This window comes from Syngnathus acus, chromosome 9, assembly GCF_901709675.1.
Source record: "Syngnathus acus chromosome 9, fSynAcu1.2, whole genome shotgun sequence".
NCBI classification, from domain to species: Eukaryota; Metazoa; Chordata; class Actinopteri; order Syngnathiformes; family Syngnathidae; genus Syngnathus; species Syngnathus acus.
The window spans coordinates 11932525-11946477 of record NC_051094.1 but is presented as its reverse complement, the minus strand read 5'-3'; the positions used below and the strand labels follow the sequence as shown (position 1 = coordinate 11946477).

The 13953-nt window shown below is 40.5% G+C and overlaps 2 protein-coding genes across 2 annotated transcripts in view; one reads left to right on the top strand and one right to left on the bottom strand.

Moving 5' to 3' along the window:
- The window catches only part of rimbp2 (RIMS binding protein 2), a 67315-nt gene extending 61619 nt beyond the window's left edge, over nucleotides 1-5696 (top strand). Inside the window, 4 exon segments of the mRNA XM_037257805.1 lie at nucleotides 199-270; nucleotides 1160-1294; nucleotides 4399-4460; nucleotides 4462-5696. Of these exon segments, the coding sequence (XP_037113700.1) occupies nucleotides 199-270; nucleotides 1160-1294; nucleotides 4399-4460; nucleotides 4462-4561 (369 nt within the window). The 3' untranslated portion in view covers nucleotides 4562-5696.
- A 339-nt stretch (nucleotides 5697-6035) lies between these two features.
- On the bottom strand, nucleotides 6036-13342 carry piwil1 (piwi-like RNA-mediated gene silencing 1). Its single transcript, XM_037257829.1, has 20 exons — nucleotides 13268-13342; nucleotides 12796-12898; nucleotides 12342-12470; nucleotides 11967-12181; nucleotides 11733-11854; nucleotides 11071-11151; nucleotides 10706-10903; nucleotides 10473-10581; nucleotides 10226-10349; nucleotides 9952-10069; nucleotides 9244-9358; nucleotides 8994-9181; nucleotides 8836-8908; nucleotides 8495-8695; nucleotides 8025-8128; nucleotides 7884-7954; nucleotides 7654-7807; nucleotides 7451-7576; nucleotides 7214-7361; nucleotides 6036-6341 (listed from the first exon to the last, which is right to left on the bottom strand). Exons 1-20 carry the CDS (start codon nucleotides 13340-13342, stop codon nucleotides 6225-6227), a joined length of 2571 nt encoding a protein of 856 aa, XP_037113724.1. The 3' UTR covers nucleotides 6036-6224.
- Between the last annotated feature and the right edge of the window lie 611 nt (nucleotides 13343-13953).

Below are 13953 nucleotides of genomic sequence, written 5' to 3'. Positions count from 1 at the left end.
TTCAATAGTCCCAAGTTTTCAGTTAACTCCAGTCCAACTGACACTGGTGTCCATTAATGTGATGCTTCACATTAATTTGGAGGACACAGTTAGCGTGTGAACCCACCCTTCCCCCCCAAATATACGGAATGTATTTACAAAGTCTGTAACGACATAAGTGTAATAGGCTTCGTGTGTTCTGATTTTCCATTCTGACAGGCTGAATTGACATTCTGTGCTGGAGATGTCATCACTGTTTTTGGGGAAATAGATGAAGATGGATTTTATTATGTAAGTAGTTGTTTTTAATTTCCCTTTCAAACATTCCAGACATTTGAAAAGAAAAATCGTAAACGGGGTAAATTTTACAATTTCACATTAAAAAAAAAGTACTGGTCAAATACCACACAGTGAAGTGAAAGCCATTGTAACCAATGGGAGCAGAATTTTCTAACATATCGGTTTCCCCATGAGAACTCTCAGGAATAAGGTGAATACATTCTAGAGGATTTTGTGTGTGTTGTCACGAAAGGGTTAAGTGGCAGTATTCATGATGCTTTTCCACCTCCAAAACTAGGTACAGTACTACTAGGTGGCTAGTATATTCCCACCCTGTCATTGTCTAAATAAATATCTGGGATGTTCTGACCTGGTTGTTTTCAGTTTTACCACATGCCAAGCCTCCCTCATAGGTCTTTGGCGCCCTCTGCTGGGGAAAATGCAGACATTGAAATTTCTTAAATGGGAAGCTGCCAATACATTGATTAAATAGTGTTAATATACACACTTAAGATCCATGTAATAGTATGTACTTTATCCTCACAAACAGCACATGAGCAGAATGAAGCAGAAAGCCACATGACTGACTGTCATTTTAATGAAATTTCTTTTCAGGTAATCTTTTAGTCCGAACAACAACCTTTGCCACTTTTGACCAACTAACTGTTGCATTTACTCGATACCCTTGACAAGAAGGCAATGTATGACATATGCCTATACTACAAAGGGCTTAGTAGTGTTAGTATAGTGCAGCACTGTAATAAGACAAAATGTGGTTCAAGTGGTGGAGGAAAATATAAACTGTCATCCTACGAGTGCGTGTAATTGCGTGAAGACAAAGTCCTCACAAGTAGCACATAAATGAAAATAAGTGTCACCATCCTTATACTCCTTACCTTAGGGTGAGCTCAACGGACACAGCGGTCTTGTTCCTTCCAACTTTCTAGAAGAAGTGCCTGATGATGTCGAGGTTTTTCTCACGGACTCACCATCACGATACCCGCAGGACACTCCCACACGGATAAAGACCAAAAGGGTACATGCTCCTTCGCAGTACTAGGCCTCTCATTACGTTTACTCCTCTGCTTCCCGGTTCTTCCGTTCCCTTTATTTGTTTGTGTGTGTGTGTGTGTTGGTGTGTGTGTGCGTGTGTGCGTGTGTGCGTGTGTGTGTGTGCGTGTGCGTGCGTGCGTGAGTGTCTCATTGGTCAAAGTGCAAGGACATTTTGACTGATGGTGGAAATAGATGTGAACGATCGACTATAATAAAAACTTTTAAGACTAATACTTGGCAGAACTATTTTTATGTTTATGGCAAAAGCTCTACAATGTGTAAAACTGTACATTGATATCAAATATTTATAAAGCATTTTCAATTCAAGTATAAACTTTGTAATTGTTCTGTCTCAAAAACAGCAGTTAAACACCGTTTGTATTTGAGTGGACTCTCTCTGATAAGAGTTTCATGTACAACATAGCGTTTAGGCCAGCATGACTAAAAGATCACATGCATGAAGTTTTCAACATTTTCTTGGGGAAAAAAAAAGTCACTTTTGTACATTCTTCTGAATGCCTTTTTGGGGGGCATGGGGTGGGGGGGATATTGCTCTCTTGCAATGTAGCCCCCATTACCATTGGAAGTGTTTATTTTTAATGTTATTTTAGTCTAACAAAGACAGTATGCAATGATTTTAAAAAAATGGCTGCCATCCAATATTTTTCTGTACTGTATTCCAATTTGACATTTTATATCATGCCAACTATTGAAATCCCATCATCACCATATGTATATTTGTTATTTTTTTTCCTCACCTGCTTGGCAAAACAGAAGAAGAGTGTTCATTTCACACCTTAAAGGCTGTGTTTCCGTCACGTAAGTGAGCAACTGAGGATACCAAGATTACGTTCCCCCCTCGTCTAATGCAGATGACATGGGTACCCTTAGTTTCCGGTATGCAATATGTACACTTGATATGCCATTCCTTTTTAATGCTGCAACACTTTTAGGCAGGGTGACGGTTGTTCTCGGGTTTGCCAAAACACTCAACATGCTGTTTTTACTGTGTTGCTAGGTAACAGTAGCCATAGCCAATGCATTAGACAAGACGTGTGGTATCTTCAGTTGTTTCTCCTCCGAGTGTTGTACATGACGGTGTCTGTCCCCTTAAACAAGTCTCCTGCTGTAACTCGTTCTAAGCTAAAAGGCGATTTTGCACTGTCCCCGTCCCTCAGATGTTCCAACCCAGTTAACACCGCACTTGCCAATAATCATATGTTCACTTTATAATGACATATCCAAGGTTTGGGATTAGAAAGTACGAGTATATAAACTATTTCAAATACATTGATCTAAAAGGATTTGAATTGCAATGACCGTATTTTCCAGACTAAAAGTCGCACCAGCCACTATAAGTCGCGCCGTACTAAAGGTTGCATCGATACAGGTATGTCAACAATATGTAAAGTTCAGATGGTACTATTGTGATGGCAAAAAGAAGAAATGGCGTCCCCTAGTGTTAAGATTTATCTGACACAATACACGCTGACAACCCTTTCCTGGTTACAGTAGACTCGTTACAGTGGACTGGTAGCCTGCGATTAGCTTTTGTTGTTTTTCTTCTTGGTGGAAAGAGAAACCAGTCACAAGTTTCTCCACTCACTCCAATATCTCTGCCCAATTACCGTGGACAGAAGCATATTTCACCACTCGCAATTTGTAATCTGCAGAGTATGATATTCTTTTATGGTGCCGTTCAGGCCTTTGTCGCTGTCTAGTTGAAATGTTTATTTTTCTATTATGTTCAGAGGTTCTCTGATTTGTTATCATGACCAGCGTGACTGATAGGGCAACTACCATACTGTAGTGCCCATTGTATAGTATTCCCATTTTCACTGGACATTTTAAAACAGAGCGGCTCGGTGCACACTGGTTCTCCGCGTGCCTGCGTGGGTTTCCTCCGGGAACTCCGCTTTCCTCCCACATCCCAAAAACATGCATGGTAGGCTAAGTATAGGTTTCACCCCTAGCCAAAACATGCAAAAAAAACAAAAAAAACAAGTGCGACTTATAGTCCAAAAAGTACGATAACTATTATCCGTGTCTATAGCAGCAAGCTGTATTTAAAACAAAAGTAGAGGATGATACTTTCTTTAACGTCAAAGGTTTTATACTCTAGAAGAAGAAAGTCACAGGGAATGGACTAAAGTTTTGGGACACCTTTCCATTACATTTCCAGCAAGTAAAAACAAAATAACAACAGGGATGCGGTCTTCTCTTTGCATATATGACAACTACAGTAGCTTCCACTCTTCTGGGAATACATTCACATATCCAGAAGAACTAAGTTGAAGCCATAATACACTACTCGCAGAAGGTACAGAATATTCAGCTTTTTGGTGAAATCTCACTGCACTGTAAAACCTTTACAGATAAACTTATAACCTCTAAACTTTTTAATGCAAATGTCTAACTTTAAGGTTTCAGTATGACTTGCGCATTTGCATTTGAAAGTGTAGATGTTTCATTACCCATAAAGGGTATGGTGCATTTCAGGTTCCTCCTAAAATTTCACCGGACAGCCAAATTTCATCAACTTTATGAGTAGTCATTCAAATTGTCTAAAATGAAGACTCAAGTGATGCAGAGGTGCCTCAATATTTCTGTCCATACATACAGTAGTAGCCACCACAGCGTATCTCAGTACTGTACTTGTACGTATGTAACGTATGTCTTCCCTAAAGTGCAACTTGAAAAGCCTTTTAGCTTATGATTACAGAAAAGGAGTCGTGACCAGTCATTTCTCTGTAACCCAGTTGTATCACTAGCCTCTATAGATACATGTATTTAAGAAGTGAATGTGCAATGTCCCTCCTGTCTCCAAAGGCAAATGAATTTGTGTAAGGAGCTGCCGTTATTTGGGAAATGTCGTCTTGTTAAAGTGTGGAAGTAAATTGATACTTCCGCTGTGTTGTTCTTGACTGCGGGCAGCTTCATACAGAAACAAGACAAGCTGTGTTTGTACTCAGCGGGGCCTCAGAGTGCTTCTGGTTTTCTTCTAGAGCTAGACTTGAGCTCACTGATGGTGTGACCGACAGATGACTTTTTAACACCCTCAACTGTCCCCTACGGGTCTCCCATTAGGTTCCGTGGGACAAATGGGGTCGGCCCAGAAGAGCAAGCGCTCCCACAGTGCATCCACGCATCCTGCACTCCCATCAGGGCCCCGCTGGACACGCATGCCTCCATAAGGACAAAAGGACTACACTCCGAAGGGAAGAACCTGCTGCTTGGCGCTGTTAACTGACAACTTGATCTTCTTTTGACACACAAGGAACAGGTGGCATTTATTCCTTGATACTTTTACTTTGGCAAAACCTGACAAGTTACTTGTGGAAAGTGGGAGTATTTTACATGGTGCAGTCAGTATGCTGTCAGGAGTACTACAGTGACCACTCGGGATTTCCCCATTAAAATAAGCAAAGCAGCAGTCACTTCAGACACATCGTAGGTCAAAGCTCCATATACAGTACTTGCCTTATCAGTTTATTTATTTTTTTAAACATGATCAAATGTGACCAAGTTTCTGCAAATGTCTTATTTGTGTTGTCTACAAAGTCACGTGGCACTCAAGAAATGTCCTTTTCCCATACAATCAGATCTGATATTTATAACTCCTGGAGTTCTTTGCCCCGGACTTTAAAATGCACCCCCTCGCCCCAAAAAGTAACATCGGTAAAAATGAGCACTTTGGTTATTTGATGACCCTTTGGAGATTGGATTGAGAGTGGCAGTTAAAGTGACAAAAGGCTACCTCTTTAGAACCCCTCTATCCTGGACCCAAACCTGCTTCATTTGAAATGTCAGATCCTGATTCTCAGATGACGCAGGATCAAGGTACTGTAAATGTAGATAGTATACGTAGCCACTCTTTATTCCGTTTGTCGTGAATGTATGATCAGTTGAAAGGTACTGTTTTCTAGCTGCCCCCAACAGTACAATGACCATCATAGCGTTAATCCCATTTTATCCGCATGAATCAAAAGGGAGGGACCCATTCACACTGACAAAAACTCTCAACTGCCAAAAGAAAGCTCAAACGTATGCAACGCAATCTGTAAAATGGATACACTTGGTGTTCAGAAATGTCAGTCTATGGTTATCTTCGACCAATAGTTCCTTTAGCCCACATTGCTTCCAAGCATTTTTGTGTGACTGTTGCTCTTTTGTAAATTGTTTATAAATGTTTATACTTGATTTTCAAACTGCCTTTTTGTACATTCACTTTATAATTATGCAGTGCAAGCGTTTCTCATGGTGTGAAGATCTTTTAGTTTGCAATGTGAGCTAGCTTTATTATAAGAATAATCAGCCTATATTGCTGGATTACTGTGTGGGTGCATGTGCAATCTTTTCTAAATAAATTTGATATTTTTTAACAATTTGCATGTCTGATTGACTAAGAGATGACCTGTTTTTCCCACAAATTGATTGTGGTCAACCAATGGATAAGGTATTTTTCTTTTTGAAGAACCTTGACTTTTACAGATGCTATGATGTCTGCCATCTTGAATATGTTCGTGTTGTTTGACACCTTATCCAGGCACATTGCAAAACCTCAAGGCAAATCCACATTTATGATACGTAAAATTAACCAACACCTGAACAAGCATTTTTCATCTCAACAAATAAGAGGTCATCCACCTCTAGGTTTAAGAAGGTATGCTTGGGTGAGTTAAGAGTAAAGCATCATAAACCGAGCCAAAAAAAAAAGGTATAAAGTCCACTCCTGTCTTGCTCTATCACACTGAACGTATTCTTTCAAAGTACAAATTCTCTATTTAGAACGGACCAAAGGCCTCGAGGTTACAAATAGCATGCAATTGATTGATTGCTAGATCTTTATTTCAAACAAAGAGAACAACAAAACAGATAACATAAGAAAACAGCCAAACAGGGCTGCTTCCTCCCTAGAGATAAAAGAGGAGGTCGTCCAGCTCCACGTTGGGCTCCTTGTGGAGGCTTTGACCAACAAGGAAGGCCAATTTGTGGGCATACTGGCAAGGTGCAGGGACTGCGATGATCCCCTAAAAAAACAACAACAGGAAATAGTTTACAAGGAAATCCCCCAAAAAAGCAAATTGGTATATTGCATTAATGATGGAAATCATCAGGACTGGGTTGAGGTAGGAATGTTGGACAACAATTTAAAGAAAATATTTTTAAAGCTACAAACAGAGGGCAGTTAATTACAAGCACCTATTCAAATGATGTGGGTTCCCGTTGAAGGTCCTTGTTCTAAGTCCTGTTCTAAAATCATTCGTGACTTAGATTATTTTAGGGAGAAAGGTCAAAAGATTTTAATCAGGGGTGACCCTTAGTGGCTGACATCACAGGAGCGAAGGAACATTTGCCGTCGCCAATTTTATTTCATTGCATTGTACTGCAGTGCTTACTTTCTACACTAGGTGGCAAGGCAGGAGAAGACTAATTTTAAAGTTGCAACAATTTGAATCAGTCAAAAAAAAGACATTAGACAAACAAAAATACAGTTTTTGAGTGACATTGTAGAATTTTAGGTAAGTGGTAGGTACTGGCATTGGTTGGGATCAGCTGAACAGTCAAGTTGGAACGTTTGTAGCAATCAAAATAATGTAGAAATTAGAGGGGAAAAAATGAAATCCTAATTCATTTTTTGCGGGTATTCAAATGAGGAAATTTTAGAATTTTTCTAAGTAGCAGTTTGGGGCATGTAAGATATTTTTCCTCAAGGTGAACTGAATGAGCATGAATAATTTGAAGTTCAAATGGAAACAAAGTACAGTAAATGTGCAATTGGAAATGAATGGGGAATTTATAATCATTGTATTTTTTAATATACCTTTTACACATGCCAACCTTCATGGGAATTGGGGCTTGTATTTGTTATTTGAGGGGATGAAGTTTAAGGTGACTTTACCTGCCAATTGTAGTACATGTGGCACAGCTTGTAGGTGAGCCGCTGCATATGGTCAGGTTTCAGTCCACTTGTGTCGTACACAACGTTGTAGTGGGTAGGAGAGACACTTCCAAAGGTGACAGCCTGGCTAATGATGTAGAAATCGTACCTGGCAAATGGAGGTGAAAATCATTTTTGTCCTTCCAAAAGGAAACATCATGACAATTATTATGGATAAGCAAAAAGGCTTAAATGTACCACTCCGGACGTGTGACTTCGGAGTCGACGACTGTCCCTGGAGGTGGGTTTAAGACCTTTCCATTGCTGTGCTCAAAGAGCCGGCAGTTGATGCGCTTTTTCACCACCACCACGCTCAGCTTGGGCCTGGCCAAATGGACAGGCAGTTCAAAAAAGTTCATCAGTGCCATGCTTATTCAAGGGTCACCCAGAGGGACACTCACATGTAGTCTTGGCCGATGGACTTGATGGATTCGACAATCTGGGCCACCTCGTAGTTGACTATAGTGTGCAGCTGGCCGTCCCCCACTCCATCACGGTACACAACGATGCGGGATGGAAAGCATTTATTGAATTTGTAGTAGTCTTTGAGCGCACCTGCAAAGCAGATTTTTGCTGATACTAATATTCTGTGATTTTTCATAGGGTAGTTATTTTTGGATTATGAACTTGCCAGCAAAGGCCATCTTCAGTCCATCCATAATTTCTTGACCTCGGCTTTGCAGTTTGACTTTAGAGTACCATCTTAACATAAGACAAATGTTATACATTGTGACAGATTAGCAGCAGCTATGCATTGGTTCCATTCACAAACCTGGTCATGTTCTGATTGAGGCTAGCCACCAGAGCACCGATGGACCTTTTCCCAGCAGCAATATCGTGGTAGCAATCCACACCCACAACCATCAGTTGCTTCAGCTGCACACAACAAATGTCACTGTAACGGTGTTTGTTTTGGGTTTTCTCTTTGTGTGCATGCATTTCCATCAGAAACTGATTGCATGTTTGACATATTATATGGGCCAATATAGTGAAATTGATATATACTGCCTTTTGTATATATTTTATATCCTTTTTACATTTTATCTTGTGTTCTGAGTGCTCTTAATTTGCTGTTTGCACCAAGGAAGCAGCGCTCAATTTTTGATGTACTGAGTACGACGACAATAAAGGCGATTCTGATATTGTGCAGCCCTCTTTTGAAGCTTATATCACCCACCTTTAGACAGGGGAACCATGAACAAATCATTTGCGTAACTTGTAGTAGTCATGCCTGAGACTTACAGGTATTTCCACACTCCAAAGCTCTCCTCCAATCTTGCAGGCCATCTGCAACACAATCTTGGTCGCAATTGTCATGAGGGCTTGAGGTCGGCTGATGGTGCGGGCCACAACACATTGGCTGGGAGTGGGGCAATCCACACAGAGATATTTCTTAACGCAGTCGTATTTGTCCTTCCTGTTGCTGCTGAGGATCACCACCACCTACAAACAAGCGTAACATTTCCGTTTGCTTTAGGCATCATTTGAATGCATTTAGAAATATTTACCCCTCTGCACAGCAACAAAACACTGACTTAATCAAATGCAGATCAATTATGAACAATAACGATTTTGCTACCGACCATCTGTGTCTCAGCTCGGACATTATGCTGCAGGGTTCGCAGCAAAGACTCCGGATGATCTTCATATTCAATCCTAATGGAGGAGAAAGCCCGACAGTTTAACGACAAAGGCTGGATTTAAACGACATGGGTGATTCCAGACTTTTCATGTCCCTCACATGACAGCTTTTTGTAAGGAGATCTTAAGTGGAGCTGCAACTTTATACAGAGTCTCCAGGAGGCCTTGAGCTTCTCTGCTCTTCTGTCGAGCGTAAAGCAGCAGCCAATTTTGCAGAGGTGGCGAGTGAATCACAGGTAACCCACGCATCTCTTTCGACCAGTCAGCTGTTCGGGGGTTGTAACCATACTAAGGGACAAATCTGTTAATATCAATTTAATCTTAAAAGAAAACAATAGACACATTTTTACCGATCTTGATTGCTGGAAAAGCCTCTCTGGTGGGAGGACTCTGCCAGTCAGTTTCAGGAGCTGCTTGTCAAAGTTTAGTCCCCACTTGGTCAACTCTCCCGATGCTTCAGTATCGCTATGAGATCATATAAAAAAGCTGCAATGACCACTTTTCATTGGGTTTACTCATAACAGATGACAGCCTGATAGTAATTTCAAAACACAACCATCATTACTTCAAGTATCAGTTATGGTTTAAAAGGCTCAAAATAACTTTTTAGACCAGTTTGACAAATTAATGAGGGAGCAGCCCTCTAGGATGGGGTGGAGCAATTGATGGAATATGATAGATTAGAAAAATATTTGTTTGTGACAGCCCTACTGCACAAATTCCAAGAACCACAATTGAATAAGTGAAGAATATGGCCAAGAGATTGACTGCTGATAGAGAATTATATTTTAATATACGTATATATTGATATACACCGTTGTTTGGTTGCTTGTGGTTCTTGTATTAGTACTGTTTGTATGCAACTGTTTAAAAATAAATCAAATCATACTAAAAGTGCAAAAAGATGGCACCTTGTTATTGATGACTGGTATTGGTCAAAAACCTGATCGATTGAAATAAGGCTGGTACAGTATCAGCTCGATACAGATATTGTGTACCAATACTCACCCATCCCTAATACCAACAAGAACTCAAGTTGGACACAAAAGGAGATTTACTTGTTCAAGGTGGAAGAAAATCTGAGAAGGCGTTCTGCTCTCTGTTCTGGTCCCAGTTTGGTGTGCGCGCTGAGATCCTTCATGATTGTGTAGTCTGCTCGCATCTTGTCAGTGAGGCCTTGACAAAGGAGATTAATTCGTTTCATTTAATTTGTTTGTTACAACTACTTTGCCAACAAGTTTAAGAGTAAATTCTCTTCGCTCTCTGAACACAAGAATTGCAAAAGTCAATCATTACAAGCATCAAGGTTTGGATACGATATATAGCGAGTACCTGTAAAGTAGCACAGTTCTGGGATAAGCAAAGCTGGTCCAGCAGGAGTTTGACCTGGAGCAACTCTCTTCACGTGGCTGACCAAGAGAACTTGATTGCAGTCAGTGATTTCCAGGCCGTATTGCTATGATCAATAGAAAAATAGTGAAGGAATCAAATGAGATGTAATACATGGGAAAAAAGAAAAACACTCCGTGGAACACATCCAGGAATCAGAGCATTCACATAAATAGTTTGTATAACTAACATTTTTGTAGTAGTCCTTGAAGGAGGTATCTTTGTCCCCTCTCTTGAATGTGTTGAAGGGCGTTTGATCCCAAGCAATATCGTCAATCCTGTAGGTTTTGTTGTTGTATCTAACAATGACACAGACGGGTAGAAAAAGAATCGTTAAGAACAAAGACATTTAGTGTGTCAATTGATGGTCAGTGCGTTTCATTCAGCTGATCATGTCGAAACTCATCTCAATGTCCTTCTTACTTTGTGAGAACAATAAGTCCAACAAGCTCCTTGGCACAGATATCACTGAAGTTCTGTGATCCACACTTCTGCCTCAGGTTCTCCATAAAGTCGAGCACAGTCTCACTACGCAGCACCTTGTGGCTCACGTCGGTGCACAGCATGACGGACGACTCGTACTGCAAGATGGCTGTGGTATAGCCTGGCCATATAGTCAGTCTGAAGGAGGGGGAAAAATAATTCAAGGCCATTGGTTAAAAAAAAAAAAAAATATGACCCAGAAATGTTGTTTTCATATGAGAATCCAATGCTACCAAAAATGACTGTAAATACTTTAGCATTTATTTATTTTTAAATCGTGTGTTAAAAAGGAGAGCAACATGTACCTGTGCTGCGAGATGTTGAGTGGATCTTTGGGGTTGTAATAATTGCGTCCAACCTGTTGCATGCCAAGGATTCTCAAAATCCTTCAAAAGAAACAAAGGATGCTCAAAAGGTTATCGGATAAATATTAGGGAAAAATGATGTGGCGTTACGAGTCCCAGATACATGCATGGTAGGCTGATAAAGCAATTCAAATTGCCCGTAAGTGTAAGTGCGGATGGTTGGTTGTCTCTGTGTGCCCTGTGATTGGCAAGCAACTGGTTAAGGGTGTCCCCTGCCTACTGCCTGTTGACTGCTGGGATAGGCTCCAGCACGCCCACAACCCCCGTGGGGACAAGCGGTACAGAAAATGGATGGACGTCATTAATCGAATACCCAAAAAATTGTTACAGACAGATAAAGACCACCCATAATGCACCAATATTGGTCTGTTGCCATCATTTTTAAAGAATGTCACAAGCCAAGCCTCTGCTGCATTTCATAGCATGTAAACATGGTGGACCATCAACAATGCGGGCTTTATTTTACTACTTACTGACGCCGTGTACGATTTTTATACAATATTTGCTCTATTTTATTTCTTACTGAAGCCGTGTACAATTTTTATATAATATTTAAAGAGTCAAAACGGAGAGCATATGAAAGGGAAAATAAAACTGCTGACCTTCTAAAAATAATGTTGTACAACTGCAGGCACACTGGTGATGTTGGAGGTAGCTCATTCGTCAGCGTGACCGTTATTTGCACGTCCTCTCCATTTCTTGTCCTGCTATGCAGCGCAGTGACCTGGACACATGGCACGCAATTGTGTGCAGGAAAAGGGTCAATAATCATTTATATTGTCAAGGACAAGATTGTTACATGCCACGTGTGTTGTCAATGTGGAGTCTGCCATCACCTTGTCATCAAGTCTTTGAGGCAGAAACAGGACTGCTCCATCAAAGCAGTGAGCAGAGCCCAGGACTTGCTCATGCTGCAATAGGAGGGCTGTTCTAAGGCGACGGGCCTCCATTGGCGGATTGAAGTCCACATGGTATTGGTAGAGGACCCATTGAGGACGGGACACAATGCGATAGAAATTGGCCGACAACTGAATAGCCGAGCCACTTGATCCTGAAAAAGTCAATATGCAGATATTTCTTTATATCTATATTTCTAGATATCAAAAGAAAAATTTACCCCGTTACTCCCGCTGATTGAAAGTCGTCATTCAGAAGAGGTTTGCAGTCGAAATAGCAACAATGAATATTCATGTGCTTTTGAAATAACATACCAGACTTTGACGTTTTGACATGCTCCATCGTCAGCCTGGTGTTAATGCCGCCATCATGAAAATCGCTTCTACGTCCACCTCTTTCTCCTAGCTTCACCTGGCGAAATCCAGCTGAGATCTCCAGAGCAGCTACAATGTAAGACAGCGAGAACCAGTAGTTGAACAAAGTAAATAAAAGAATATAACTGTCATATTTCTCAAGGATTACTATTGTTGCTGATGACAAGTTCAGACTACACCATCTTTTGTCGTTCAAGATGGTCGTTTTGGCTTAACGATAGACAAATTTAGATCATTAATATCCCCTCTGCCCTATATTGTTATTGTGACAAGACTGTAGATTAGGGCTGTTTGATTATGGGTAAAAATGTGTGTGTGTGTGTGTGTATATATATATTAATATATACATATATATATTTATAAAATAGAACCATGACATCGTGTAAAACAATACCTTCTTCAGTAAAAGGTACCAGAGCTTTCTTCTGCCTCCCTCGACCAACCAAACCACCTACTTGTTTTGTTTCAACATCTGGTGCAGGTTCTCTGGACAGAGTCTTGCAGGAGCAATAAAGATTAAAAATGCATCATTTGCCATGACTGTTGCACAATCCCTCATGTAACATTTGGAATATATCGTTTTTGACAGAATCTCTAAATGACTTCAGAGTGTCACACACTTTCATAAAATGTACATCACGTTATGCATGGAGCGACTTTGAAATGGGGGCATCGCCAGTCAAATCTAATGATGGCCCCAATGAAAAATTATTTGCCCAGCCCTGAAATGGGAATAACTGTCTAACCTTTCTAAAACTCACATATTTGATCAGTAATACCATTTTTTTTTATAGCATATATTGTTGTAGCATATATGGATCATGTATAAAGCTCCAATTACACTCACATAGTTAAGAAATTTGAACTTGACTTACCCCAGGCGGTCCAGGATCCTGACCACGTGCTCGGCCTCTTGCTCGCGAGCGTCCGCGAATGGGCATTTTGTCTTGACTGGCCATTTTCCCTCAATCTCAAAGTTTCCTAAACTAAAGATTTTAAAAATTAACAATTCTACACAAGAGTCCACCGGGCACACTTCGCCAAGCGTTCGAACACGAGCATCAATGAAAATAGTTAACTATCAATCGTGGTTTAGAGCCATTTGCTGTTTAGTAGGCCCCAGTTCGCACCTGCTCATTGTGACGATCCTGACAACGTGCTTACTGTGCTAACCTTAGCTAATTTAAATAAATACCACGACAACCACAAGTAAAGCTATAAAACCTAATATCTATCTAATGCGCATTTGATGGCATCATCGGGCCACAATACATTTCACTATTCGTGTGCGTTAAATGAGGAATCAAAAAGGCGATTAGTCCAATGATTCTATTTCGATACCTCGCCATAACAAACAAATAACAGAAATAAAGCATTTACATTCAAAGTTCCGATACATTCTATACATGTTGTTTCGCATACTTACGCGCAAACAACGAAGTCTGTCGATGAACAAAAGATTCTGTGGTCGTCTATTTATAGTTTGCGATAATTGAGGTGGCGCATTTGCGAAGTGAGCCTTGCAAAATCCTTCCGCGTGCAACATACAGTA